The 24,028-nt window shown below is 48.6% G+C and overlaps 1 protein-coding gene across 2 annotated transcripts; it reads right to left on the bottom strand.

The window, feature by feature from the left end:
* Positions 1 to 290: 290 nt before the first annotated feature.
* On the bottom strand, positions 291 to 12,857 carry EFNA1 (ephrin A1). 2 transcript variants are annotated; one of them, XM_083477405.1, is made up of 5 exons: positions 12,724 to 12,857; positions 4,486 to 4,781; positions 3,543 to 3,608; positions 2,707 to 2,757; positions 291 to 1,461 (listed from the first exon to the last, which is right to left on the bottom strand). In XM_083477405.1, exons 1-5 carry the CDS (start codon positions 12,828 to 12,830, stop codon positions 1,346 to 1,348), a joined length of 636 nt encoding a protein of 211 aa, XP_083333531.1. In that variant the 5' UTR covers positions 12,831 to 12,857; the 3' UTR covers positions 291 to 1,345. The 2 variants fall into 2 exon arrangements, with proteins under 2 accessions (XP_083333531.1, XP_083333532.1); XM_083477406.1 differs by lacking the exon at positions 2,707 to 2,757.
* Between the last annotated feature and the right edge of the window lie 11,171 nt (positions 12,858 to 24,028).

Here is a 24,028-nt window from a genome sequence, read left to right as displayed (position 1 = left end):
GGGCTGGATCTGGCCCCCGAGCCTTAGTTTGCCTACCCATGACTTAGGCACTGCCGTGGACAAACCATGACACCCTGAACACCTGAGAGTAGTAGATATACAAAGAGGATCTGTAGGGGGGGGAAGTGTCTCCAAAATATTCAGGGCCCAAACCGCCAATTCCACTACCAGGCCCCACCCCTCAATATTCAAATCACCTCCCATTCCCGGGCTCTGCCCCTACACCAGAGGTGACCTGCAAGTTCATACGGATCGGCACTGCAGCGGAGCACAAACACTGATGTAGCACGTTTCTTCTGGAGTTATTTATTCAGTATAAAAATAGATATATATATATATATATTACAGAGGTAAAAAGCTCTACAACATTATCTCCCCTTCCCCTCCGCACACAGAAATATATATATATATTTGCAGTCTGTTCATTTCTCTGTCCTTGTGATTGAATATCACCGTGTGCCAAACAGGGACATTGCCCTTTGCTGTCCTCAACAGGTTTGCGTACACAAGACACAAAATGTTCGCCATCCTGCCAGATGGAACCTCCCTGGGCAGAGGCAGTATACCAGAAGCTGACGGTAGCCATGGGTAAGCGGCACGGGGAGGACTGGTAGTGCTTCCTGGAGATAAAATGGCTGACCACTGCCAGAAGCAGGGTGCTGGACCAGGTGAACCCCTCAGTCTGATCTATCACATTCTCAACACGACTGGTCTCCAGTTTGATCCTTTCAGGTACAAGGCATCAGTCTTCTGAACTCTGGGCGCAGGTGGGGGAAGAGTAGTCGTCAAAGCGGGGCACACAAAACAGGGGATTCCTCCCACTCCAAAAATTCCAGGGCCTGCCTGTTTGATAGTCACATATATATTTTTTTTGCACTGTACATAGTTCGAAGGTAACTGTGTGTTTCCAGTTTCACGGTGTGCCCAAAAATCCATAAGCACCACCAACAGGGCGTGATACAAGGTGGCATTCCTGCCCGCAGGAAACTCAGCGCCACAACCTTTGTGGCAGGGCCGGATCCATCCAAGCCTTGTTTGCCGCCGGGGAGCCAAAGAGAGTCCCCCCCATCTGGTCCGTGTCTGTCTGCTGGAGGGAGATATCTGTCCACAAGAGCCCTCACCAGTCCCAGACCCCACCAGCCACATTCCTTGTAGGGCTGCCGGCGATTTGATCCCGGCGCTCAGCCTGCGAAAACTGACTGGTGCACCGCTGCATCACATGGAGGCACTGCGGGCGCATGGAGACTCGCATCCCCCACACCACACTGTGTCGTGGGGGGGTGGCGGCAACAGAACAGGTGCTGCCCCCTTAGCTGATGGCTTCAAGCTGGGGAACTGGGTGCCATCAGGGCCCCTGCGGCATCAGCAGCGGCAGCAGGAGGAGGACGAAGGTGAAGGGGCTGCAGAGACGGGGGGCCGAATTGTCCCCAACGCTGCGAAGCATCGTTGCATCAGGGTCGTCTGCCGGGGGAAAGAGAGACAAGCAGGTGAGAAAAGGGTCTGGTAAGCAGCAAAGGTGGGCACATAGGACAAGAATAATATGTGGCATGATGAGAGGCAGGACTATGAGGTGGGAAATGCTTTGGAATTCAGACCGTGGGAAGTCAAAAAAATTAAGATTACAATTTGGAAGTCCAAGATTACAATTGGACTTTTTTATTTTAGTTTTTTATTTTTATTGGATTTTATATATTAATTGGATGTTCTTATTAGAATAAATAATAATAATAATAATAATAATAATAATAATAATAATAATAATAATAATAATAATAATTTATTATTTATACTCCACCCATCTGGCTGAGTTTCCCCAGCCACTCTGGGCGGCTTCCAATCAAGTGTTAAAAACAATACAGCATTGGAAAATTGAAAAATTAATAAAAGCTTTAAAATAATAATAATAATAATATGTGGCACGCAAAATTCAACCCAAATTCAAATCCTCTCCTCCTGAACCACTCCTCCTAAACCCACTCACTTCCGTCCTTTTGGAGGTCTGACGCCCTCCATTTTCCCTCCTTGAGTCTCCTTCCTCACCACCATTTCTGCCAGCTCCTTTCTCTTCCCCGCCATACCCGCACCACCATACGTTTAAAGCACTACGATGGCACTTTAAAAAGTCACAGTTTCCCCCAATGTATTCTGGGAAATCTTATTTGCTAAGGGAGCTGAGAGCTGATATGAGACACCCCTACCCTGAAATTCAGAACTGCAGTTCCCAGGGAAGAGGAACTAATTGTTAAACCACTCTGGGAATTGTAGCTCCGGGAGGGGAACCCACGACTGTTTAAAGTAGTACTGTAATGGTATAAATGTGTGTTGGGGTGTGTGGCCACATTCTCACCCCCCCCCCATTCCGTGGGCCTGAGTGTGAGGGGGGTGGAAAAGCATGTTGATTATTAATGTTTAATAGGATATTGTATTTTAATATTCCATTGGAAGCCGCCCAGAGTGGCTGGAGAAACCCAGCCAGATGGGCGGGGTATAAATAATAAATTATTATTATTATTATTATTATTATTATTATTATTATTATTATTATTATTATTATTATTTGGTGGCAAGAGTGAGGAAGGAGGAGACAAAGGTCCAGAGGGGTCTCTTGTCAATGGGTCCCCTGCAAATGGCTGGTTGTGCCGCCCCTCTTTGTGGCACCTCCACACCCCACACCCCTACAGAACAAACTCTCTCCCATGGACCTACCTGACTGAGGTCTCCCCTTCAGGGTGGGGCTGCGGCTGGGGGGCATCCGACCTAAAAGCGAACGGAGACACATAGTGAAGGCCGGACCCCAGAACACAGCCAACCTAAATACTGAGCCCATAATTCTCAACCCCAGCTTAAATCTCAGCCTGCAGCCCCTGTTCTCTTGATGCGGGGCAATACCACTGGGGCAATACTATTTGCAACTAGGGGGCAATACCCCTCACAAGGACCATGGAGAGCAGGCTTCCTCAACCTCAGCCCTCCAGATGTTTTTGGCCTACAACTCCCATGATCCCTAGCTAGCAGGACCAGTGGTCAGGGATGCTGGGAATTGTAGTCTCAAAACATCTGGAGGGCCGAGGTTGAGGAAGCCTGGTGGAGCGGATGCAGGCAAACAGTTTTGTGTCAGGCTCAAGAGCAGTCACATAAAAAAGTGGGGGGTGAGATTAGACCAGAGCATTAGCTTCAGGTAGGAGGAGAGTATAAACCTTCTCCTCCCCTCTCTCTCACACATACAGTTATCCCAATTTATATCGCTCCCCACCAAACTGCCAAGTATCTCACCTTATGGAATAGGAAGTGGAGGGGAGACAGGGACTCATATCAGATCTGTCTTATTTCCCCAAGGCAGCCTTCCCCAAGCTGGTGCCCCCCCCCCCCCGATTTCACTGTCATCCCTGGCCCATTGGCCATGCTGGCTGGGGCTGATGGGCACCAGGTTGCCAAAGGCTGTTGCAGAACTTGGCAGATAGCATTTGCGGGGGCAGTTTGATCAGGACAATGGCATGGGTTTAACTAGAGACAGACAGACAGACAGGAACTAGAAAACTCACCATTCTTTCCAACCACTACGACTTTCAATTTAAGGCAAGATTCTCCGTGGTGATGGATAGGTTTTGCTAATAGGGAAGAATTGAGAAAGAGATTTTTATTGGCGAGAGTTGAAACAGACAGGAGGTTTTGTGTAGGCATTGGGGGACATCTAGTCTATATAAATCTGAGACCTGGTAACTTGACACGGACTAGAGAAGCTTTTGTTAATTTTTATTTACTGGTGCATCTATTTTGGGTGGGTGGGTGGAGGCTAAAATTATACAACACATAACTTATCTTCAATTCTTTAATTAAACTACACCCCACCACAGATCACCCCAAATCAACTCCGCTTTCATTCGTTACCCTCCGCCCAAATTAATTCATCAACAAATCCTGTTCCTATCAAGTTTGATTAGCCCCATTAACCGCCCCCAAATTTCCTACAGAGAAGTCATTTTAGTTTAGTTCAATCCGCAAAATTTATATCATACCCGGTAATCCTGATCTATTTCCCTCAAATTCATTACCTGGCCCAAAACAAGAGATCTGGGGGCCCTCAACTCACAAACTCAACCCAATTCCCTGCACTGCTGAAAAATTCAGCCTTGGCCTCTGGCCGAGATGGATTTAAAAGAGGGTTAAATGCCCCCTAACACAAACCTTCCTACCCCAGTGGATGTTCTTAACCAAAACCACAAATGTTAGGAAAAACCCGTGACAGATCTCTCTTATAGGTCAGCCCTTAAAGTCCCATAACCAGGGCCTGTTAGAAATAAAAACCACCATGTTACTCTTGTTCCCAGCCTCCCTTTTCCCCATCTGTAAAATGGGCTTAAATAAGTGACCTTCCACCATCTCAGAACGACACAAGATAAGAAATCTTAGGAGTGCTAAAATGGAAAAAGAAATGCGAGCCGGTAAGGGGTGTGTGTGTGTGGTTTCTCTGCCACTGACACTTACAGATATAATAGTACTCGTGGCCCTCCCGGAATTCTTTGCCCAGCGTGAAGGGAGTGTAGCGCTGGAATTTTTCCGAAAACCGCTCGGGGCCATGCAGGGCATCGGGCTTGTTGCACTCCCACCGGATCTGCTCCTTCGAGCGCGGTTTGCAGGTCTCGTACTCCTCCTGCTCCACCAGGTATAGGGTGTAGCGTTCCATCGAGTGAGGAGCCACACTGCTGTCCTCATAGTGCGGGCAGATGATGTCCAGGTAGTCGTTCAGCCGCACCTCGACGGCATAGCTATCCCACTGAAACCTGGATCAGGAGGGGGTAACGACAGCGACATTAGTGCTTGTAATCTAATGCCTGCATAAACTTCCTCTAAGAAATCCTTACAAGCACCCCTGTAAAGTAGGCACTTTCAGACAAGGTTGGTGGCGGTGGAACAGGCAGACACAATTTTGAAGCCAATGCCGTTTCATCTCCATCCTCCAATAAAGTTAACTTTGCGAGAAATGTCTAGGAAATTCTTACAAACTATCTCCTAACCCCTTTGTAGAAGGCTTGTGGGCAGGGGGGAGAGCAGACCCCGTTTGGAAATCGATGCCATTTCAATTGCCCCAGCACCCCCATGAAATAAAAGTGTCACATACAGTTCCATCGCCTCCCCGCTAATAAAACAAAAGTTACAAGAAATCCTCACAAAACAGCCTTGCAAGATAGGAATCCCTTCGTAACTCCCCCCCCCCCATAGCATCAACATCCCAAGATGGAAAAGTAAAATTTACAACAATATGGCTATGACAAGGAATCAGCCAATTCTATTCAGATGAAAAAAGGGGAGAAAACGGACTTTTAAAAAATGGAAACCCATTGATTCAGTCGCTAACAAAGTAGTGCATGTTTTTCTATGGATTCCGTGTATTTCTTTCATACGCTACTCAAAGGGAGCTTTTGTTAAGCTCTTCCTGTATATCTTTGAGGTGGATTTTTAAAGAATAGAATAAAAACAATGCATACAAACAACTTCCTCAAAGTGGGAGACTGCTGAAACACCCCTCCCTCGGGGTAATTATTTGGGGCTGGCTCTTGACCTAAATCATTGCCACTTTATCCATTACCTGAATGTTATTATTTTCTTAAGTTGACCAAATGCATTTAAACAAACCTTTATGCAACTCTCTCTTATATCTGCAAGGCAGATGCTCCATGTTATTCCCCCACCCCCCAAAAAAGAACAAACTTCAGCCTTTTTTTTACAGTGTTTATGAGCCTTGGAACTGCTGCACACACGTTAATCCAGCTGACATCTTTACAACAGCCCCAAGGTAAATCAGTTACATTATACCCATATTGCAGATGGTGGTGGGAGAAACACTGAGGCCAAAGGCTAATCAAGCGAGCCCATCACAGAGGGGAGATTTGAACGGGGGGGGGGGGTATGGATGTCACAACTTAGGTTGCAAACATGCATGTACTTAGTGTTTTTATTTAAAAAAAATAATAGTTTATATTAAGGACTTTGTGATACAAAACAAAGAAAGAAAAGTTGTGAGTAAGCCCCACTGAAGTCAGCAGGCTTACTTGTAAATTATCTGGAGATAATCTCCAGTGGCATAACCAGGTAGGATGGAGAATTTCTCCCTGCCTGAAATCTGGAAGAACTGCTGCCAGCCCGTGTGGACAATATTGAGCTAGGCGAGTGGTAGAAGGCAGCTTCCTCCATGGGCAAGTTTGCGGCGCGAAAGCTCAAGAAAGATTCCAGCCCTCACAGTTCAAAATAGTTTAAATGGGAACATAGAAAGCTCCCTTATGCGGAGTCAGAAAAGTGGCCCATCTAACTCAGTGCTGTCCGCACTGACTGGCAGCAGCTCGCCAGCAGGTGATACTCCCAGCCCTACCCGGAGATGCCATTGGGGATTGAAAGCAAATGCTCTACCCACTGAGCACACGACACAAGAGCATTGCTTCCCCCTTTCAGGGCTGGCCCTGGAAGTTTGCTGGGCTAGCCCACATTCCCAGCAGAGAGCCAAGGTGTTTATTAAAGCCTCGCCAAGCCAGCTGTGGAAAGAGGGACTCCGCCCTGAGTCACAGAAGCTTTGGAAACCGAAAGACTCCTGGGGAGAACGAACCCACAAACCGGTTTGGCCGCCCCAGGCGGGTGGCAGGAGGCAGCAACGAAGGATCCACCTTATCTTGGCCTCAGGTGCAGAGATAGCAGCAGGGTCTGGGTTGGGGGGGTGCGCCCACCCACCCTCCGTCTGTCTCCTCGCCCCGGGGCACCACCCAGAAGGCTTGACCCCCTGGAAGATCCCGAAGCAGCTGGTTGATCCTTGTCAAAACAGTGCAATCAAATGCAACGAAAACAGCCAATGGCCCTTCCTAGCCTCATCCATTTATTTCACGGCCTTTATGCACTGCTGGGTTGCCACAAGTCCTCAAATCAGTCGGCAAGACAACAACAGAAGTATCCTCTTAAAAAAAGGCAAGTGTTTTTAGACACTCCCAAAAAATAACAACATCAGCTATAAGCGAAAACCAGATTAACAACACACGGCAGTTTCTACATGTCTGGATAGGCTTGCCGAAAGAAAGAAAAAATCGCTTTTAGCAAGCACCCCAAAGGGTACGGGGAAGGCGCCTGCCTGATGTCACAAGGCAGTGGGTGCCAATCCTGACAGGTCCAGGGTGCTGTTCTGCAGGGGCACACCAGATGGTTATGGGGAGCCTCAACAGACCCTGAGCACCACAGCAACTCTCCCCTCCAGCTGTTTCCAGCAACTTAAGATTCAGAAAGGCTGCTTGGTGCAATAGGGGTAGCTGGCGGCAGACGAGTTTTAGATGCGGCTGGCGCCCCCAAATTCATGATCCAAGAGACGGCAAAGTGTAAAAATGAGTGATACACTCAGGGACAAGTGGTGCCTGATGACATCAGGTCCTGTGGTGGTGGTTTTCGAAGGGTTTTTGCTTTTTTCTGTTTTTGGCAGGAGGGGGTTTATTGGCATGCAAAGGCTGGGCATTTAATTCTACACAGCAAAGATCTGGCTAAGGTGATCGTTATCATTATTATTTCGCTTTTCTTAGTTGCTGTCCCTATTGCAACAGTGACCCAAAGCCACTTGCCGAGATAGCATAGCACTGATGTGTTGTAGTCAATTGCTTTTTACTTAAAGACAGGCGTGCTGAAATTAATGGAACCAAGTTAGTCCAGGTCGTGAATGGGTCTGCTCTGAATAAAAGTGGAGTACAACACGGAATGAGGAACTGTAGATCGGGGTGGTGAACACAGTGTTACAAACTCAGGTATATAAGCTAAGCGCCATATGGCACCATAAACCCTGGTTACCAGTGGCCACAATGGAATGTCTATCCGCCTGGGGGTCGGACTAGATGCCCCATGCTGTCCTTCCAAAGCTACGATTCTGTGATTTCAACTGCAGCGCTTGGCTGTAGCTTGCTCTTACAGCAATTTGCTTGTCCCAGTACCCAAGAAGGAGAAACACGCAGGGGAAATGATACTAACTACGCAGAAGTTTCTAAACTGTGGTCGCCAAACCTGGCGCCCAGAAATCTCCACGTAGTCGCGATTGGACCCGCACCAGAAGCAAACACACCTGGCTAGTTTAGAACACTGGTCCTCCAGATGTTTCAGGCTACAGATCTTATCATCCCTGACCACTGGGCATGCTGGCTATTTGGGGCTCAGCAGGGCTGGCGTTCAGCAGCTTTCAAACTCCATAATCTGCAGCCAGCATGGGCTAGCGGCTGCTCCAGAGAGTGATGAAGTTGACCGTGAAAGGCAAAGCCATGGTAAGTCCAATAGTTCTTTAAGGAGTCACAGCTGGGGAGCCTGCGTCCCCCCCAGATATTCAACTCCAATTTCCATTGCTCCCAGCCTGGGAACTGTAGTTTAAGGGTGCTGGGAAATGTAGCTCCACGAGGGCTAAGATCCTTTTGGAAAGAAAGCAATGTGCTTCGAAAGTATGGCATGGATGTGATCATTGCTGTTTCTGACAACCAACAGGCCAACACAAAGCGATTAAGGCTGCCCTTCCTGGAAGGAAACTGCCCAGACACAGCTGCCTCAGGGTTTTCCACCCTGCCAGAGGTGGCCACATCTGGGCCCTGCAATCTCCTCTGCCTGGACTCTCACCCGCCACAGCAACTGCCTCCTCCCTGCAGGGGCAGGAGCTGTACACAAAACACCCCCCCCCCGCTGCACGCTCCATCCCGCCCCTCCAGCCAGGTTGGCATCGGACTCGGCCATCTCTTAAGCCTCCATGCCAAAAAGACGGTTTCGCCTCCAGCGTCCTGGGCGGAAAAAACACACGTTAAAATATATATCTTAACAACATGTTGGTTTTTTAAAAAAGGAGAAAGATTTCCTGCCCCGCGTGCCCTTGGCGCCTTCCCTTGGGCTCTCGCCAGCGCCGGGCGGGAAGGAAGAGGCCCACGGCTAGTAAGGAAGGGGGGAGATGGACCCTGGGAAAGGAAGGAGCGGCTGGCCAGCTGCGGCTTTGCTCTCTTCCAACTTTCTCCAAGCTGATTCAGCCTTGCTGGCCAAGACCCACCACCTGCTGCCTGCACCGCTTGAGAACTTTGCCCTCTTGGCAGTGCCAGCCGGCGGGTTTAAGGCACCAGTGAAAGGCAGAGAAGAGGCCAGTAATATCTGCAGGGGGCAGACAGGCACAACTTTGAAATCACCACTCGATTCATCTTCTGCAATGAAGTAAAACTCTGCAGATCATCCTCAAGGTGCCTTTGCCAACCTAGCACCCGCCAGAGGCCAACTCACAACCAGCCAACATGTCCAATGGTCAGTGGCAATGGGAGGTTTTTTTTGAATCCTGGAAGCTCCTTGATATTGAGTCGGATCCTTGGTGCATCTAGCCCTACCCCTAAAAATACACTAAGATTCTAGTCCCCATGGTTCTGACTCCAATAGGAGCACAGAAAACAGAGCCAGCGTATTCACGCACCTAGTCTGCACAGATTGGCAGCAACTCTCCAGCAGTTTCAGGCCAAAGTTTTCCCCAGCCCCACCAAAAGATCAGTTGGGGTTGAACCCAGTATCTTCTCCATGCAACGAAGATGCTCTACCTGAGCTATAATTGTAGTCCAGGGACGCATTTTTTCTAAATCCCCAAAGGATCTCACCACAGGCACGCCCCTCCCAAGGGCTTACAAGGTTGAAGAGTCCTAGCATCTATTTTCAGTGCCAAGCTGGGAACATCCAGTTACAAACAGAGTCAAGGAACCTCTGTGCATTTGCAAAGTGCAATTCCTGCACCACTTATACTACTGCAGAGAATCTGCCATGCGATGGGATCATCCCCCCCCCCTCAGTTTACTCCTATAATGACCCTGTGAGGTAGGCTAAGAGTCTGCGACTGACTCCAGTAAGCTACAAGTGGGGATTTGAACCCTGATCTCCCAGGTCCTAGCTTGACACTCTAACCCAGGCTTCCTCAACTTCGGCCCTCCAGATGTTTTGAGACTACAATTCCCATCATCCCTGACCGCTGGTCCTGCTAGCTAGGATCATGGGAGGTGTAGGCCAAAAACATCTGGAGGGTGAGGTTGAGGAAGCCTGCTCTAACCACTGCACCACACTGCCTTCCTAGAGTAGTTCTGCTATGGGGCAGCTATACAAATTAAGCAAGTAGATAAATACTGTATGGGGAAAGCCAAATGTCACTTAGAGAAGGATCTGAAATATTTCCCTTGAAGCCTGAATTTGTTTTATTCTGCATTTTTTAATGATGTTTTAATGTGTGTTGTAAACCACTCTGAGATTTTTTTCTTTAGGACATAAAGCAGTATAGAAATGAATAATAATAATAATAATGAATTTCATTGCAAAATAAAAATGCTGCCTAGACTTTCCCTTCTGGCGACCGTAGCCGAGGTTTAAGGTGCCATTTGGCAATCAGATTATATATCTGAATTTCGAACACTGATGCAGAGCTCTGCTGGATCACAGTGCCCAACCAGATGCCTCTTCCAGGAATCCCCAAAGCAAGACCAGAGCTCAACCGAAAATCTCCCCGTATGCGATTCCCAGCAGATAGCCTTAACAAACTTGCCCAAAAAAGTCCAGCGTTCTGCTTTCAGAAATGGCTAGCCCAACACCTCTGCTGTGTGCTCCCCAAGCAGGGCAACAGCCCTCCCTCCCTGCTGGCTGCCCCCACCTCCCTGCCAGCAACTGTTATTCAGAGGTACACTGCCCCTAGGCGTGGAGGGTTTACTTCTCCAATCACTCAGCCTATTACAAAGACTCCGTGCCAGCATTTACAAAAGCTCTGATTAAAGCAAGATCAGACCCACCCAAGGCAACAGCACAGAGCTGACCTGACCCGAGGCCAGGGGGACGGGCAAATCTCACAAGCTAGCTGCCATGGGGAGGGGGGGGGGAGGAAGGCCACCTGGAAAGGGCCAGCCAGATCCCTGGCCTTGAGGTTTGCACAACAGGACACAGATGTCTGTGCTTCTCACACACAGGCTGAATGAACAAAGGCACCAGAGCTCGCTCTCCCTCCCTCCCTCCCCTCACCTTACCTTCCAGCATAAAAACAATGGCTTAATGCGATTAACTCTTCAGTCCCCGGGAACTGGCTGGAAACCCTTTGCCCACCAATCTCTGGGCCTTTTAACAAATGGGGAAAACTGTGCCACTATTCAACAGGTGAGCCCTCCCAGAGATGCCAGGGGGTGCACCTGTTGGATTTCAGTCCAAGCCCCCCCCCCCGCAGCTCAAAAAACATCTCTTTAGGAGTATTTTGAGGGGGGCATTGTCATTCAAATGGTGAGCCAAGTCATGTGATCGATTATGTGGGATGAGGCTTACTCTCCCGCCCCCCAATATTTTATTCAAGTTGGCACCCCTGGCTGTGGGCCACTTTTAATGCCCCACCCCACCCTCCAATTCCCAGCACGCAAACAAAAGCCCGATGTCTCCTACAGGCGCCATCAGAAGTACAGATCTGTAAGCTCCTTGGGGCAGAGAACCTGTCTTTTTCCTTTTCGGTCCTTTGCGAGTCATACATAAATTACAGCCGGCGTGACATAACTCATTAAAAACCACAAGCTCCTCAAAAATGATATAAACCGGACTCGGGAACCCCAAGGGGCAAAGGGGGTGAAGGCGGCGTCCCTCTCCCCACCTCGGCAAGCAAAGGGTCCTTTCCGTCCGCACTGCCCTATCTTTCCCAGCAAAGACCTGATTCATGCCTCTGTCACGGTGCCTAGGTACGGGCTGGGTGCCAAGCGCAGGCCTACCGTGTGGATGTTTACGAATTCCAGCTTTTATGCCCAACCAGCTCCTCCTCCTTCCAAAGGTCCAGGAACCCACCCCTCACCCCCATTTTGCAAAGCTAAACCTGCCTTCTTCAAAGAAAGAGTAGCAGCAGAGGCAACCTGAAACATGAGGCTCTGGGGCTGGCAAGGGAAATCTGTGCCAGGCTGCCAGAGGTGCGCTGCCCTGCGTGGCCCTCGCCCAAAATGCAGGCGCAGGAACAGAAGAAGAGTTTCTTAAGGCAAAGAGGCGGAGTGGGGGGGGGGGGAAACAAGGGAGAAAAGAAAGGGAAAAACTTTCATCTGCAGAGCATTCACGCCAGATTTAAAGGGCCAGCTGCCCCTTTTCCCTTAACAGGGGCAACGACCGAGGCTGGAAGGTAGGAGAGTGCCCAAAACCACCAAGGGGATGGAAGCAGAGTCCTATTTCCCTCCAACTTATCTCCACCCCTCAGAATCTCCACGGCCCTTCCCCAGATATATTCCAACTTCTAGGGAAACGACCCCTCCATGGCTAACTTCTAACCGAAGGGGGTTTCTAGGCGAAACTCATTCTTTCCCTGAACGTCCGCACCCTCCTTCAAGAAGCCTCTGCCCGCCCCCTCTGCAAAAAAGACACGCACACCTATTCAATACACGGCAGATTTTTCAACAGCGGGGCGATCATTGGCCATGGCTGGCCGCGCTCCCCGCCTGCAAGGCGCCTCCAGTGGAACACCCCCTGAAACCGGACCCCTAAGCGTCCCCTGGGTGCCTGGTTAGAAGGCGGGGATCTCCAAATGCCATCCCTCCAAACACAACCCCATTATCACAGGGTGGGGCGGGAGCGACGCCAAAATAAAGGGTCATGCCTTTTATACACACGCAAAAAGTAAAGTCTGGCTGGGCATTGGTGACGACGGTAACTCTCCAGCCCCTGGCTACGAGGGCTCGGTTCTCCCCTCCACGCTCCCCCAAAACTCACTTGGGGTTGGTGCTGTTCCAAAAGACGGTGTGCCGCTCTCCGGACGCCACGCACAGCCCGCACCAGAGGCCCACCAGCGGGGCCCACAGCAAAAGCAGCAGCTCCATTGGAGAGGGACGCCTGGGGTTCTCTCGTAAAAGAGTAGAAAACCCAAAGTGTGCTTGATGCGCCTTTACGCACAGCCGCGGCTGAGTGGCGCCTGCTCGACGGCGCGGACAAGCGCTCTCTCCAAACTGCTCCGCCCTCGCTTCGCGATCTCGCTCTCTCTACAAGCTGGGCAGCTTGCCCAGAGCCGAGCTTTATACACCAGGGAGGCCCCCGCCCCGGGCTGGGCTGGGTGGGGCTGGTTAGGACGGGGAGGGAAGGCGGAGTAAGAGCAACACTCGCTGCTGAGACTTTTGCGCGCAGAGAGAGATAGACGGGGAAAGATTGTACGGGAGAGACCCGCTGGGAGTCAGCTCTCACACACCCCACCGCTAACAACAACAGCCGCTGCCACGCCCTGGGTCTTTGCACGTGGGTCAGAAAGCAAAACACAACAGCAAAGCTGTCTGCTTTTTCTTGGCGCCATCTGCGCTACAGTTTTTAAAAGGTATAAAGTCGCTTTTAAAACAGTCTGGTTCCCCCTCCCCCTCGAAAGTCCTGGGAACTGTAGTCTGCTGAGGGGGCTAAGAGGAGCTCAGAGCTACAGATCCCAGAGTTCCCCGTGAAGTGGGCTTGGTTGTTAAACTACTCTGGGAATTGTAGTTCTGTGACAACACAGTTCTCCTATCCACTCTCAGTACCCTTCACAACCTGCAGCTCCCATAATTCTTTTGGGGAAGCCGTGACAGTTGAAAGTGCTATCATAGTGATTTAAATGCCCAGCTTTGCATCCTTCTTGAGTGTTTCTGGCTGGCTGGGATGTGCCTTGAACCCAGATCAAGCACCTCTTGCTTCCCTGGGTGAGTCTGTATGTAGAAAGTAGCCTAATGATAGAAACGTATTACAGTATTTGCATTTGTGGCTCCACCCACTTTATACTCTGGCACTGCCCACCACTGTGCCCCTGGAAGGCTGCCCAGGAAGGAATATGGGCCTTGGGCTGAAAAAGATTCCCCAGAACAAGGGTCATAGCTTGTATAACGCAACTTCCCCACAGTGATGGGGATCTCGCGGCCCTCAAATGTTGTTGGACTCCAGTTCCCATCATCCATGACTGTTGGGCCAATGCTGGCTGGGGCTGATGGGAGTTGGAGTCCATCAACCTCTGGAGGGCCACGGGCTCCCCATTCCAGCTTTACACCAGGGTTTCCCAAACTCAGGTCTCCAGCTGTTTTAAAACAACAATTCCCATCCAGTGGCGTAGCGTGGGGGGTGCAGGGGGGCCGGGCGCACCGGGCGCAACATCTGGGGGTTAGGGTTAGGGGGCGCAAATCCACAGGTTAGGGGGCGCAAATCCACGGGTAAGGGGGCGCAAATTACTTGCCTTGCCCCGGGTGCTGACAACCCACGCTACTCCACTGTTCCCATCATCTCTGCCCACTGGTCTTGCTAGCTAGCGATGATGGGACAGTGGCGTAGCGTGGGGGGTGCAGGGGGGGCCGGCCGCACCGGGCGCAACATCTGGGGGTTAGGGTTAGGGGGCGCAAATTCACGGGTTGGGGGCGCAAATTACTTGCCTTGCCCCGGGTGCTGACAACCCACGCTACGCCACTGTGATGGGAGTTGTAGTCAGCTGGAGACCCAAGTTTGGGGAGCACTGCTTTACACCGTCGTAGGGGAATTCAGTACGTGATCGCTGAATGGTTAGGACGGGGAAGGGGCAACCTGTGCCTCTCCAGATGTAATGTTGAACTCCAGCTCCCATCATCCCTGACCATTGGCTGTGCTGCCAGGGGCTGATGGGAGTTGGAGTCCAGCAAATATCTAGGGCTCCCCAGACTCCCTTATCCCTATGCTCAGATCAGTCCTTTGTTCAGAACCATGAGCACAGGAATTTTTAAAAAGAGATTCCTGGAAAAGATTCAGAAGAGGGTAATCCAAACTGATCAAGGCAATGGAAAAACTCCCTTACGAGGAAAGGTTGCAACATTTGGGGCTTATGGAGTTCCGCAAAATGATGAGTAAGATGTGGACGTGATTGAGGAATAGAAGATCATGCATAGCGTGGCTGGTGGGAGTTGTAGTGCAAAACATTTGGACTACATATTTTGGGCAAGGCTGTTCCAGTAAGTACGTTTTAGAATTGCAGCACCAGCCACTATTTATCTACTTTGGGCTTTTAATCTTTCATGAATGATTGCATTAAATAATTATTTTATTAGACAATGATTGTATTTCAGCTTTGTGCTTTATTGCTGCGGACCTATTTGGACAGAAAGCAAAATATTGATATTTTTTAATAAAGGGAAATAAGTAAATATAGCAGCAGTTATAAATCAAACACATGCAATCTTAGAAAATGACACACAGCAAGACAACATAGTCCTTCATATGGCTGGGCCGCTGTTCACAGCTTTACATTTCTATTTTTAAAAAACATTTTTATTGATACTCATCAAAAGATATACAAAATTTTATACTCAATGCAAAGTATCTTTTTATAATGTACAAGGATAAAAGAAATAGTTTTAAAGTCTAATGTTCCTGTTGTGAACCTCCCTGAGACCTCCATGGATAGGGCGGTGTATGTTGAATAAATAATAATAATAAATAATAATCTAAAAAGAAACAGGAACAAAGAGAAGCTTTACATTATTACACACAAAAGCACTCTTCTCTTGTGCAGGAATGGAAGAACAGCCAATACACACCTTTTTAAAGGTGAAAATAACAAACGCAAGAGACTTGCACCTACAAAAACAATTTAAAAACACCTCAAACATTTTCAATATCTTATATTTCATTCACTTATTTCCAGCGACCTCCTCACACCTCCCTTTTTGTATTCCACTTCTATTAATTGTTTCAGCAATTCCTTTCCATCTTACTCTGTTTTCTATCCTATAATTATCTTAACACATTCTTGCCTTATTTTTCCTTTAATGTTCTATTAATCTATTTATACTTAATTCCTTATGACATTTCTACTAAAGCCATATAACTTCATTCCAACATTTTTCTAACATTCCTTAATTCTCTTTTCTTTTTTGTTTGTAGTGTTGTGTTGAAAATGTTGAAAAAGTAATAAATATCATTTAAAAAGAGAGAGAGAGAGAGACTTGCACCTACACCCACCAGCAACAGCAAATGAAATTCTCTAAAACGAAAAGGAAAATCGAAGAGGGCAGTAGGGCAGTGCATGCGCATAAACACACTGCCCCACATGGGCCTCTTGGCACATGGAAGAAACTTAGGGGTCGCGCCAGAGAAGCAGGGCATGGAGTCAGGCGTAGCTTTTGCAGCGGCCTCCTTAAACACCAGCAGGCTTGTAAACTCGAGGGACCCAGACACTCATGTGCTGGAAGGGAACGGCAGCAGGAGGTGAGTGGGCAAGCCCAGGCTCGCACTATGCCTACATGAGGCCTCCCATGTGCCACAACAACTTGTTGCACAAGGGCTGATCCAAGCAGTCACACCAGAAAACATGACACGGCAACACCAGCGCAGTCCGACAGGCCCTTTTTTGACCCAGAACAGTTAGGTCCCAGGGAACTCACACCATACATTTAAAGCGCGGTGATACCGCTTTAAACAGTCAAGGCTTCCTCCAAAGAATTCTGGGAGCTGTAGTTTTTGACGGATGCTGAGAGTTGTTAGGGAAGTTTTAAACGGTTGATGTTTTATTGCGCTTTTAATGTTTTGTTGGGAGCCGCCCAGGGCAAAATCAGTCAGATGGGCGGCACATAAATAATAAAATTGTTGTTGTTGGGATACCTCCCTCTTCCACTCACAGAGCCAAGATTTCCACAGTGGTTCAACAATCGGTTTCCTCTTCCCAGGGAACTCTGAAAACTAGCTCCGTGAGAGGAAGAGAGGAGGGTATCTTAGGGTCAGTTAAACTAGAGAATCCGCTTCCACAAGGCAGTAATGGCCACCAACTGGGACGGCTTTAAAAGTGGGTTAGACCAGGGGTCAGCAACCTAAGGCCCATGGGCCAGAAGTGGCCCACGGAGGCCATTTAACCGGCCAACGAGCCACCCGCTTGGCGAGTCCCTGTGCGCTGCACTAAACCAGCACAGCTTGGCGTGGGGACTCTCTTCCGCGGCTCCGGAAATTGCTTCTGCGCATGCCCAGATGCCAGAAATTGCATCTGCACATGTCTGTGGCACCAGAAAATGCTTCTGCGCATGTCTGTGGCACCGGAAATTGTTTCTGCCCATGCCCAGACACCCAAAATCACTTCTGTGCAGGCGCAATTTTCAGCGTCTGGGCATGCACAGAAGCGATTTCCAGCACTGTGGACATGCGCAGACGAGATTTCTGGCGTCGTGCTGTGCTGGTCCGGCCCATGGAGGATCTCCACAGGAGTGATCTGGCCCATGCCCAGTAAGCCTTGCCAACCCCTGGGTTAGACAAATCCATGGAGAAGAAGTCTGTTCTCCCTCACAGAGCTACATTTCCCAGAGCTCCCTGGGTAGAGGAATAAAACCACTCTGGGAATTGTAGCGCTGTGAGGGGAATGAGGTCAGTGATGTCCCTAGCAACCCTCAGTGCTCTGAGGATCGATTGTTAAACCACTCTGCAGGTTGTGGCTCTGTGAGAGGAATAGCCGGGTCTCCTAGCAATGCTCTGCACAAACTACAGCTCCCATAATCCTTTTGGGGGGTGCCATGACTATTTAAAGTGGTATCATAGCACTTTAAATGTAGGCTGTGGATGTGGCCAAAGAGGCACTCACACTGAATAATCCCACAAGGACGTCCTCCAACTCTGTCCTTTTTAGCTCAGTGGGGGGATTCAGTTTGGGCCCCTGTGGCTTTAAGTCTTAGGGCACAGTTGGGGAACCTGTGGCCCTCCAGATGTTGCTGGACTACAACGCCCATGAGCCCTGTCCATTGGCTGTGCTGCTGACTGGAGCTGATGGGAGTTGGAGTCTATCAGCATGGGGGGGGCTCTATAGATGTTGTCGGACTCCTGCTCTCATCCCCTAGCCATGGCTAGTTGTCATGGATGATGGGAGTTGTAGTTCCGCAACGGAAGACACCATGCCAGCTAGCTCTAACCTCAATTAAGTTCTTAGATTTGGTGCTTCCATGCTTGAGGTGGTTGCCTTAAATTTCACAGTGACCTGTGTGTTTTCCTCCAAGCTTGACTCCCCCATATAAAACCCTTCAAAGCTGGGGTCAAAATCCTTATGTTTCTGTTTCCCAATTTTGAACGGGAATTATGAGTTTCCAGCACTCCCGTCTCCTTTCATCTCCTTCTACTTAATCCGAGAACAAATAACCCATGTGAACAGGGCAAGATCAGACCTTGGTCTGAACGTATGGGGAGCCAGTAACTAATCTGAGCAGCCCAATAATAAGCCAGCCCCCCCCCCCAATAGAGCATCAGGCCTGCCCAGTAAACACAGCAGTTCTGGACTGGCATCACTTGGAAAAACAAACCGCCAACCCAGCAAAGCAAATTTATCATAGTTCAAGGCTGTGGCATTGATCATATATATATATATATCACTAAACAGTGTCAGAAATAGAAAATAGAAAATAAAATTAAAGCAAAAATATAATACAAAGCCAGTAAAATAGTAGTATAAAAGCATATGAAAATAGGAATTCATATGTGTCTGTGTGTTTATATATGCATATACATATGAATGTGTGTATAAATGTACACAATATATGTATATGCATTTATAGATAATATCTGTATTTCAAAAAGTTCTTCTTGTTAATATTTTATTTAAAGGATTTCAGTTATACAAAATAAAGTGACGAAAGGAAAGGAAAGATAAAAAGTGAAAAAACACATTAAGAAAGAAGGACATAAATATAACCAGCTACATTTCCATAAATTGTTATATAGATATATAAATAATATGATTGTCCGGATGGATATGATTATTAAAAACTTACTATATTCTGAATAATCTTGTCTCAAATGTCAAGGTATTTGTCAAAACAATGCCTGTGCTTATATGTGTCGCGAGTGTCGTCATGTCGTCAATCCATTGATTAAAGGGGATCCTATTCTTTCAGTTCATCCAGGGTTTCCCAGACTTGGGCCTCCAGCTGTTGTTTTTGGACTACAACTCCCATCATCCCTGAGCACTGGCCTTGCTAGCTAGGGATGATGGGAGTTGTAGTCCCAAAAAACAGCTGGAGACCCAAGTTTGGGAAACACTGCCGGTCCTTTGCCTGTTTGCATGTGGGCACCTCTCAAGACATCGCAACCAAATTTTGTGCGAAGGTTTCCTGAGACCGAGCTTGTTCTTTCTTGCTTGGCTGGACGCCATTTTGAATCAAGATGGCGGGTGGACCCTTCCAAACCTATGCTGAAAAGAACCGCTGTTTGGAAAAACTGCTCTTATTTTGGGAGGTTTTTTTGTAGAATTCCCAAGCCCACAAGGATGCTGATATATGTATGTGTGTATGCATGTATAAAACACGAGTTTCATTGATATATTGGGGAAGAAGCTGCTAAATTTTGTGGCTTACTCAAGGCAGCCCCACCAGCCATCAGCCAAGATAGGCTGCAGCTGAGTCGGGGTGGAAGCGCAGCTGGACTGAGGCAGCAAATCTGATGGGCTCTGATGGCTTCTATGCAGAGGAGATGGCAGGGGAGAAGGAGAAGACGGAAGCTGCTTCTAGAAAGAGGTAGGAAAAATGCTGTGAAGCGCTGGGTAGCTTCAGGGCCAGATTTAGGTCTGATGAGGCCCTGAGCTACTGAAGGTAATGGGGCCCTTTATACGTCCAGCTGACCTTTGTCAACAACAAATTGTTGCTGTTTTTTGTGTTGAATATATGCTACATGGTAATTTATGGACCTAACAGGTATCTAAAGCCATTGGCACATAACAAAATATGTATTTTATCAAAGTAATTGTTGAACTGAAATGCAGTTAAGAAGAAGTATATTAATAGTGAAATAATTATTAAGCTTTAACTTATGGGTAGGCAAACTAAGGCCCGGGGGTCGGATCCGGCCCAATCGCCTTCTAAATCTGACCCGTGGATGGTCCAGGAATCAGCATGTTTTTACGAGAGTAGAATGTGTCCTTTTATTGAAAATGCATCTCTGGGTTATTTGTGGGGCACAGGAATTCGTTCATTTCCCCCCCAAAATATAGTCTGGCCCCCCACAAGGTCTGAGGGACCGGCCCCCTGCTGAAAAAGTTTGCTGACCCCTGCTCTAACTTAACATGACTGGAGACCCATTACTTACATCATAGGAGCCTACACAACACAAAACAAAACACTGTTGCTGTATGTAGGTTTTATTTTATGTTTTTTATCTTATATTTTGGAAATGTACATCCAGTTTCCCCCCCTTTACATTTTTATGGGGGGCCCAAGAGAGTGGGGCCCTAAGCTACAGTTTGTTTAGTTTATACGTAAATCTGGCACTGGGTATGTTTGCTTACTCCCCACCCCTCCCTCAAATGCTAAGCAGGGCTTCTCAAGTCTGACAAGAAGACAAAGGAGAGCAGATAATGGCCCAACTTCTGAGGGGGCTTGGACCTCGACATTGTGACATCCCTAATAGCCTGTTATCTGGATAAGCAAAGGTGTTTCGATGAGATAGGAGCCCCATGATCAGAGGGCTCCAACTGCCCTGTTTCTTAACTGGACGGTTTGTGTTGCTCTTAATTATTGCCATTGCTCTATGGACAAGCAAGCAAGCAAGCAGAATTTGAACCGGGCACCCGTAACTGGGGTTTGAACCGTACTGCGGCTGCTTCAGCAAAAGTGCTGCGCAGTGCACGCTGCTGGCCTAGAGAGCCCTCTAGTGCCCACTTGGGGTAAGTCTGGCCTAGAGTGGTATGTGTTTCCTTCTGCCTGGCTCCCCAACTCTTGACAACAGCAGCTGTGTGTTAATTGACAGCATTGACGTAGCTCATGCAGTGCCCTTCAGATGTCCCTGAACTACAATTTCCATCATCCCTGACGTCCGGAGGGCACTGTGTTGGCTGTCTCTGGCAAAGCACCATTCATGAACTTGCACATCCATTCAGGAGAGTACCAGTTTCCTCAGGCCTGCTGTTTTTAATTAGCAACCCATGACATATTTTGGAAAGGTATTTGCTAGCGGTGCATTCAGACACCTTTTCAGATTGGCACAATGGCTCCTGAGATCCTCTATTTCTGGATATGACTGGATGCCATTTTGAATCAAGATGGAGGACAGAAATGTTTGAAGCCGCACTGATTTTAACCATAATTTCGCACAATGGTTCCTGAGATCAACAAGTGGGTTTTTGTTTACGTTTTGATACAATCAGATGCTATTCGAATCAAGGTGGCTGACTGAGCCTCTGAAATCTGCACTGATTTTAGCTGCTGTTTTCAAAACTTTACTGGGTTTATTGTTGTTGTTCCTTAAAATTCCCAAGCCGTTCTAGGTACAAGGCTGCCATTCTGCAATACAGTGGTACCTCGGGTTAAGTACTTAATTTGTTCCGGGGGTCCGTACTTAACCTGAAACTGTTCTTAACCTGAAGCACCACTTTAGCTAAAGGGACCTCCTGCTGCTCCCACGCCGCTGGAGCACGATTTCTGTTCTCATCCTGAAGCAAAGTTCTTAACCTGAAGCACTATTTCTGGGTTAGCAGAGTCTGTAACCTGAAGCATATGTAACCTGAAGCGTATGTAACCTGAGGTACCACTGTAATTCACTTCTTTCAGAATGTGCTAACGTTTGCGGGACTCTTCTGCTTATTCTGTTGAGTCAGGGCAAAGTTTTATCCTGAGCGCGCCATTTTGGTCGACTTGATCTGATAGTTCAGTTGCAACTTGGGAAAAGTCAATGTTTTTGAGTAATTCCCTCCATACAACAAAAGCTGGAACAGCTCCCTGGCAGTAGAAACATAACCCCTCACAGAGAAAGGTTTGCTGTGCTAGCTTTCTGCTTGCTGGGAGTTCGCTTTGTTTCGCTTTGTTGTTTTAAGGACATAGAGGAGCACTTATTCCGAGCCAAACAATCCATCCCGGACTCTACCACTCCGTTCCGCTGCCTCTGTCGATAGGACCAATAAGTAAGAGCCTCCGGCGGATTCCCCAGAGCACCTAAACATGGCCGTCCGTCAAGCTCTCCTTACCGACACGGCGGCGCTTGTCGGTCCCGAACGCCGATCCATTCTCGTTTAAACAGCTGCCGGAGAGAGCGAGAGGCAGAGAAAGCGATAACTCCTTGACGTGTCTGCAAAACAACTTTCCTCTTGTTTATCGCATAATGATGCATTGATTGCGGGTAATGTTCCATGCCCAACACGGAGCAGGCAGCGAGCGAGCGAGAGAGAGAGGGAGCAGGAGCTGGCGGCAATCCTGACATGCCAGACAGCAGGCCGCAGTAAGCCGATTCCCCCTTGGCGACACGCTGGAGAGGAGGCTCCCTTCGCAAACCTCCCTCTCCTCCTGCCCTTGCAAGTTTCGAACCGCCACAGGGAGCGGCGGCCAGAGCACATGCTTTGCGTCTCAGGTGGTAGGACTGAGGAAAGAGGACAGGTCCTGGGTTCGAGGGCCTTCCCGGCAAAGTATGCTCTGGGAGGGTCCTCCGCTACGGTCTTGAGAAGAGGTCTGGTGGATCAGGCCAGAGGCCTGTCTGGTCTTAGCATCTGTTCCCACAATAGCCAACACATTAGGAGTCTGCAAGCAGGACCTGAAACTCCCCCTGCTTGCAGTTCCCAGCCACTGGCTTCCAGAAGCACATCGCTGCCTCCAAACAGGGGCGTTAGAAATCTAGCCGTCTACGAGCCATTAATCTAGTCCAGCATCTTCGCCAGGGGAGGACATGGGGAAGGCTTTCTCAAAATTTGTGAGCTGGAGGCAGCATTGCTACATCAAGCAATAACATCTTATGAACATAAGAACATTGAAGATGGAGCAAGCTTCTTTTTTTTCTCCTGCTCCGGAGGGCAGGACTTGAACCCGTGGCTTCAAGTCGCAAGAAAAGAGATTCTGGCTAAACATCGGGAAGAGCTTTCCGACAGCAAGAGCTGTTCAACAGGGGAACAGTCTCCCTTGGGAGGTGGCGGACTCTCCTTTCTTGGAGGTTATTAAGCAGAGGTTGGATGGCCCTCTGTCACGGATGCCTTAGCTGAGACGCCTGCATTGCAGGGGGCTGGCCTAGATGAAACATGGGGTCCCTTCCAACTCTACCGTTCTACGATTCTACGGCAGTGGAGGGAGGACATAGCTATTGTTGCTAGTAGCCATTAGCAGCCTGATCCTCAGTGGATTTGTCTAGTACAGTGGTACCTCGGGTTAAGAACTTAATTCGTTCCAGAGGTCCGTTCTTAACCTGAAACTGTTCTTAACCTGAAGCACCACTTTAGCTAATGGGGCCTCCCGCTGCACCACGGCTGTGCAATTCCTGTTCTCATCCTGAAGCAAAGCTCTTAACCCGAGGTACTATTTCTGGATTAGCGGTGTCTGTAACCTGAAGCGTCTGTAACCTGAAGTGTCTGTAACCCGAGGTACCACCGTAGTCCTTTTTCTATTTCCATGCCTTATTCCGAGGCACAAACCTTTCCAGACTTTGCAAATCCCAAGCACGTGGTGACACTCCTTTCCCTTACTTCCTTCTCTCGTCCAGAAACACACCAGCTCCATCCGGTAGGCCATGGGTAGGCAAACTAAGGCCTGGGGGCTGGATCCGGCCCAATCGCCTTCTAAATCCTTCCTGTGGATGGTCCAGGAATCAGTGTGTTTTTACATGAGTTGAATGTGTCCTTTAATTAAAATGAATCTCTGGGTTATTTGTGGGGCATAGGAATTCGTGCATTTTTTATTTTATTTTTCAAAATATAAACCGGGCTCCCCCCCAACATGGTCTGAGGGACAGTGGACCAGCCCCCTGCTGAAAAAGTTTGCTGACCCCTGCGCTAGGCATTACAGTCCCAGTTTTGAAAGCAAACAAATGTTTTCTCTTTCTGGTGCCTGAACCCGGGCGTGTCAATGCCCCCCCTCCCGCTGGACCCCGCAGCCTCCCCCCCCCTTCCCTCGAGCTGCCAAAAGGCATTCGTGCAACCTCTCTAGAGTTTTCTTCACACAGTGACCTTCTATAAAAGCAAACAGATAACAAGAGTTTATGGCCGGGGTTTTCACTCCCAAGGTTTTTTCCGCACGTCCCGCATGTAAGAAGAAGAAAACACGTAAGGCGGAAGGGGATCACTTTATTCCGGCTAAGTTCCCAGAAATTAAGAGACATAGTTTCCCCCTTT

Source organism: Podarcis liolepis (genome assembly GCF_965112155.1).
Source record: "Podarcis liolepis genome assembly, chromosome: 15".
NCBI lineage: Eukaryota > Metazoa > Chordata > Lepidosauria > Squamata > Lacertidae > Podarcis > Podarcis liolepis.
Note: the sequence above shows the minus strand (reverse complement) of the source record. Positions and strands in the feature narration are given on the sequence as shown.